Genomic DNA, 5738 nt, shown 5'->3' on the forward strand with positions numbered 1-5738 from the left:
GCGCCGCGCTGCAGGCCGGAGCTGCCCCCCACGCCGGCTGAGGCCCGCCCGCCCCTCTGCAGGTGTGCCAGCCCACGCTCAGGAGAGCCTCGCAGGAGTGCCCGGTGCGCACGTCGCTGGACCTGGAACTGGACCTCCAGGCCTCCCTCACACGGCAGAGCCGCCTCAACGACGAGCTGCAGGCCCTGCGGGGCTTGCGGCAGAAGCTGGAGGAGCTGAAGGCTCAGGGGGAGACCGACCTGCCGCCGGGCGTGCTGGAGGACGAGCGCTTCCAGAAGCTGCTCAGGCAGGCGGAGAAGCAGGTACCTCAGGGCCCTGGTGCTCAGCCCGCCGCCCCCCCGTACCCCCCTCCCGATCCTCACTCTGGAATCTTGAACGCTTTTCTTTTCGTTGCTGCTGGCCTGTGTGTGGCCCAGGACATGGCCACGAGCAGCCCACCGCCAGGGGCCTGGTGGCGTGGGCTGTCCCCGCCGGCCTGGCCAGCAGCCCCCCTCAGCTGTTAGCAGAACTGACAACTTGTGCTTAAAGGCTGCACAAGGAACTTTTCTGTTTCAGCCAGGGCGTCAGCTGTCAGAGCGGCGCTGACTTGCAAGCGCCTGGACTTCCGTCCTCTCCGTCCTTTAAGAGTGACGCCGTCCCGTCGGGGCTGCCTGGCCTTTCAGCGGACGACTGGCCTCACCAGCCGGGGTAAAGGCACTGGTGGGAAGTCGGCCTTTTGGGGGACTCTCAGTCCTGCTGCCTGAACGTGGCCAGATTCTCAAGGGCCTGCACGTCTACGGAGCCGGCTGGGTTTGGCGTAGGTGTGCGTGTCCGAGCCCAGGAGCGGCCCGGACGCTGACGTCCCACGTAGCTGACGTTGTACCAAGGCCACGACATTATTTCCTCTCAGCTCATTTGGGTGGAGACCAGACACGGGCTGAGCGCCGCCTGCACGCAGGACGTCTGGCCCGGAGCCTGCACGTCTCCCTCGCCCCGTGTGGTTTTCCCTCCTGTCGAGTTTGACGCTGGCCGGCCTGCGTAACAGCTGCCGCGTCGCCTCGCACCTCTAGTCCTCGCCGGGCGGCTGGCGGCTCTCCTGGGAAGTGTACGCGGGCGGTGGCTGCCCGCAGCTGGGCGCACACACCCGGCCTCGGCGCGGCCGTGCGCGGGGAGCTGACCGTTGACAGCACCGCCAGAGCGCGGCAGTGAGGGCCGGGGCTGCCCCGCCCGACCAGACCGGGCTGGTTTCCTGGACGAGGTGCTGCTGCACGGTCCTGGGAGCAGTGGGGAGGTGTGAAGAGGCCCAGCAGGCGGAGGACCCCGGCAGGAAAGGAGCGGGGTCACAGCGGGGCCGCGGGCCACTGGCCGCCGCCTCCTGGCCTCGCCCGGCTTGTCGCTGCTGAGCCTCTGGGCTTAGCGCAGCGGCACGTGCGAGCCCAGCTGAGTTCTCGGTGTGGAGCAGCCCGGCTCTCTACCCTGACCGGGTCTCTCACGCCGGGCGCTGAGCAGTGATGGAGTCACAGGACTTTGGCGGTCAGGGATCCTTGCTGCTTGTTGCTTTATAGTTTGCCATGAAACAAGACTCCAGGAGCCACGATTTATTCAAACACTGGGGCTTTTCCTTGCTTGCTCGCGATTGCTAAGAGCCGCCTGTAAATGGCTGGACTGTCTCGTCTCTGCTGCGTGGAGAAGCTCCATCATGCAGAAACTCGGTACTTCAGAAAAACCTATAAAAGATAAAGGAAACTTGGGCAAGATCCACAAAGAAGACCCAAAATAAAAAAAGTAAGGAGATACGGAACTGCAGATAAATTAGACATTTAAAAGATAGGTACCGTCAAAAACACGCACACAATTTGGACAAACAGCTCGGAAAATGAAGAATATCAGAACTGATGAAAGAAGGGGAAGGAGGATTCAAAGCGCTCCACCTGTTGTTGAAGAAAGCAGTGATTAAAAAGAGCCGTCCACAATCCGTTGTTACAACGCACATCCCTAGCCGTAAAACCGGATGAAGATATTATCAGGAAAATCACAGGTCAGCTTCGTTACGCACATAGATGTCAGAGCCCAGGCCAAAATATCAGTAAGTAGGATTCAGCAATGTAGCAAAAGGTGATATACTTGACCATCCAGTTAAGCACTTTACCAGACTTCGGGGGGGAAATCTAGCTCAACTCAAAATGTGCAGGGGCAGGATTGAGAAAGTCAGTCCCTATTCTTGTTTAAAACTCGCAGGAGGTGAGGAGGCGGTGGGGCTTGGTTATCCTGTAGAGCTCCAGGCCACGGGTGTGCCCACCCGGGAGAAGGTTGCACCCGCTCCCTTCTGAGTCAGACAAGAGGGACCGTTCCCTTCTGCCCAGGGTGTCTCGGGAGCTGTGGCCGGGGCTGCAGGGCACCAGAAAAGCAGCCGCAGAGAGACTGGAAAGGAGGAGGTGAAGTGTCGTCGCTTGCAGGTGACACGTCATCGCCTGAAACCACCTGTGCGCGCTACCCTGTGCGCGTTACAGATAGGCGCTGAGCGAGATGCTAAGCAGAACGACGCAGAAAAGTCTGCTGCGTCGCTCTGCCAGAAGCAGCCGGAGAATTTGAGATGTGACTCACCGTAGCGGGAGTGATCATCAAGTAGCAAGGAACACATTTAACAAAAACCATGTAGTACAGTGTAGGGAAAGCCCCATGGGAGAAACAGCAAAGCTCCTGAATTCGTGGGAGAACACACTAACTTCCCCTGGGCCGGGGGTGGGGGCCCGGAGCCCCTCACCGCCACCCAGGTCTGCCACTTGGCACAGGAGCACCAACAACAGATGTACACGGGCCTGTGGCTCTAGCAACACGCGGCAAGAACAGGTGGCCAGCCCCACGGGGAAGAGTCAGTACCGTGCGCTCCCGACCGTCCCTGGAATGCGCTGCGCTGTGTCACTCCCAGCAGGGCCACGTGGCTCTTCGTGGAGGTTGACGTGAGCGGTGGAGGCCAGAGGACAGAGAATGGCCACGATTCTCTGCGGAGAAAGCCCCGCGCTTGCCCTGCGGGAATCCGGATCTGTTAAGCTGCCAAAGTGCCCGGGCGCGTCGGCAGTGGCTGGCGGAGGAGGGGAGACCCGGCGGTGAGCAGGGAGCCCGGCCAGCCGCCACGTGGCTGTGTGCGCTGGACGGAGGCCGTGGGTCAGCGGGCACAGAGGAGGGGGCGCCGGTCAGTGAAGCTGGGAAAGGAGGGCCCGTGGCAAGGTGGACACTGGATCCCGGTCATGTCCGGAAGTCCACGCCACACGGAATGAAGAGCGACCTGTCAGAAATACAGACTGGAGACTCGGCTAAGGACGTGGGCCTGCCCTTCCCATCCTTGGGTTTCTGTATCTCTGGCCCCTGATCTGTGCCCTCCAGACAGCTGGACTTGAACTTGACCGCAGCAGAGGTGTCGAGAGCCACCGAGGCCTGAGGACCGGGGAGCTGCCGGAGGCCTCTCAGCAGGTCCCTGGGAGCGTGGCCGGTGCGTGTAGCGTCAGCCAGAGTGGGGGCGCCTGCCCTGCCCCCCACAAACTCAGTGATCTTGGGGTGGGCAGACGCAGGCAGTGCGTGTGACCACACTGAGGGAGGAGACGGGCCTCGGCCCTCGTTCCCAGCTGGCGGCCTCACAACGCCACCGTTGCTGCAGGTGTTTCCTTTAATCAGCTTTCTTTACGGCGTCCTCGGGTTTCTGCAGGTGCTGATTTCCGCAGATTAAAAGTCTGTGGGGCTTTGGGGTGACTCTTGTTTTCCTTCTACATCAAAGGAGCCCTTAGTGCAGACAGGTGGAAGCGGGAAGGGTCCAGACCCCACGGCAAGTTCTTCAGGGCCGACGAGGCTGAGGCCCGAGGCCACCTGCTCATTTTGTCCACCGGGAACCCGTGTCTGTTTCCAGCTTCAGAGACGGGGCAACCTTGGGCCCAGAGTCCCTGTAAACCCAGCAGACCCCTTCCTGCACCCACTGCAGCACCGCAGCCGCGATCCGACCCGGGCCGCTGGCCTGGAAGCCTCACTGACGCGCTCGCCCCGTGCCGGCCCCGCTCCTCACAAGCCAGCCGTTCCCCTCCTCGCTGTCGGCCCAGATGGCGCAGACGCGCGTCCCGAGGGGCTCTGGGGTGGTTCACACGGCACCGTGTGAGTAGCCAAGGTACGGAGACCAGCGAAGTGCCCGACGGTGGACGAGTCGATGAGGAAAATGGGTCATTTGCACGATGGAGGCCAGTGCCGCTGCCACAGGAGCGCAGGGATGGGACCGGAGGGGGTGGCGCCCAGCGAAACAAGCCCCAGGACGCCGACGCCGACGGGCCGGTCACGGGGAACCCGAAAACAGAGCAGACCGAAAGAAGCCCCGGGTTGAGGCTGCAGGTCACGGGCCGGGGTGGGGGGGCGGCCTCCGCCTGCAGGCGTGACCCCACAGCTCTTGCGGGACTGGACCTGTGTGGCCTCGGCAAACGGGTAGAGCATGAAAAAAACGAATTTGAAACACGAAACGGCCGATGACAGAAAGTGACGAGCACGAGGCTGAGGGAAACGGGACCGCAGCGTCCACAGCAGTCCCTGCTCCTTGGTTCAGCGGTGAATCGTTGTCAGTTTCCTCTTCGCGGGCTCTCGGGTTCCAGGTGACCAAGACGGCCCGGTGCGGCCTTGGAAAGCGGCCCCGGCAATGTGGAGAACGCCGGGCAGCGTGAGCTGGCCCGGGGCCCCCCGCCCCGCCCCCCGCCGGCCACCTGCGCCGCTGCCCTGGCGCCCTGCCGACTGCAGGACTCCCGGGGTCACGTCTGTCTGTTTGCACCCCTGTCCAGGCTGAGCAGTCAAGGGAGGAGCAGAAGCAAGGCCTGAGCGCCGAGAAGCTCATGAGGCGAGTGTCCAAGGACGCGTGTCGGCTCCGGGAGCAGAGCCGGAACATCCCCCAGCAGGTGCAGTCCTTCAGGTAGGCGGCGCCGCAGGTGACCCGTGCGGCTCTCCCCGCGCAGAGCTGCGGGGGCTGCGTGGGGGGCCGTGGCGGCGAGGCCCGGAAGGGGAGCCCTCGAGAAATGGGGCGACCAGATGGTCCCGTTAGGTCAGTGTGACAGTTGACAGGAGTTAGGGTTCCCTGGCTCTGCTGTGCTCACGAACCCCTCGCTGCTCTACAGAAGGCCGCGCCTGGGTGCCGTAGCGCTCCGGGGTGGTGAGCCCGTGGTCCCCTTGCGAGGCCCCCAGCCAGCCCTGCTGAAACCCCACGTCCAGCGAGATAGGCGTCCCCGTGCCCTCCCCGTGCCGCCCGCTGACGGCGTCGGCCGTTGGCTGGGAGCGGGCGGGGCCCGGAGCCAGGAGGCCTGTGCGCCCGGGTCTTCCCACGGGTCCTGGACAGTTAGATTCAGGGACCTTCGTGCGACGTATCGCGGGCCTGCACACCGGCAGCGACGTCGAGTCCAGAACGCGCCGTGAGGTCGAGAAGCCCGTTGGCGACGGTGCTCGGGCCCAGGCCCCGGGCTGCGGCCGCCCTGCAGGGCCTTGCGGGGGAGCTCGGGCCAGCGGCCGGCCAGCGCTTCCTCTTCTCCTCTAGCCTTCCCCTGGGCCTTAGGCGGTGCCGCCCGCGCTTGCTTCTCGCCTGTCTCACCCTCCGCCCAGGCCTTAGGTCCTCAGCTGTGCGTGCAGCCGCCACCCGCACCCATCCCTCCCAGCCTCCCTGCACCTCCTGCCCGGAGAACAGTCAGACTCGCTGGGGGGCCGCCAGGGCCTGCCCGGGACCAGCCCGGCGCCCACCAGCTGCC

General features: G+C 64.0%; 1 protein-coding gene across 1 annotated transcript in view; it reads left to right on the forward strand.

The window, feature by feature from the left end:
- WWC2 (WW and C2 domain containing 2) overlaps nucleotides 1-4919 on the forward strand; it is a 68567-nt gene extending 63648 nt beyond the window's left edge. Inside the window, exons 18-19 of the mRNA XM_012724798.1 lie at nucleotides 63-302; nucleotides 4788-4919. Of these exons, the coding sequence (XP_012580252.1) occupies nucleotides 63-302; nucleotides 4788-4919 (372 nt within the window). The remainder of the gene's footprint in view (nucleotides 1-62; nucleotides 303-4787) is intronic.
- The last annotated feature ends 819 nt before the right edge of the window (nucleotides 4920-5738 follow it).

Source organism: Condylura cristata, unplaced genomic scaffold (genome assembly GCF_000260355.1).
Source record: "Condylura cristata isolate star-nosed mole 26May11 unplaced genomic scaffold, ConCri1.0 scaffold00014, whole genome shotgun sequence".
Taxonomy (NCBI): Eukaryota; Metazoa; Chordata; class Mammalia; order Eulipotyphla; family Talpidae; genus Condylura; species Condylura cristata.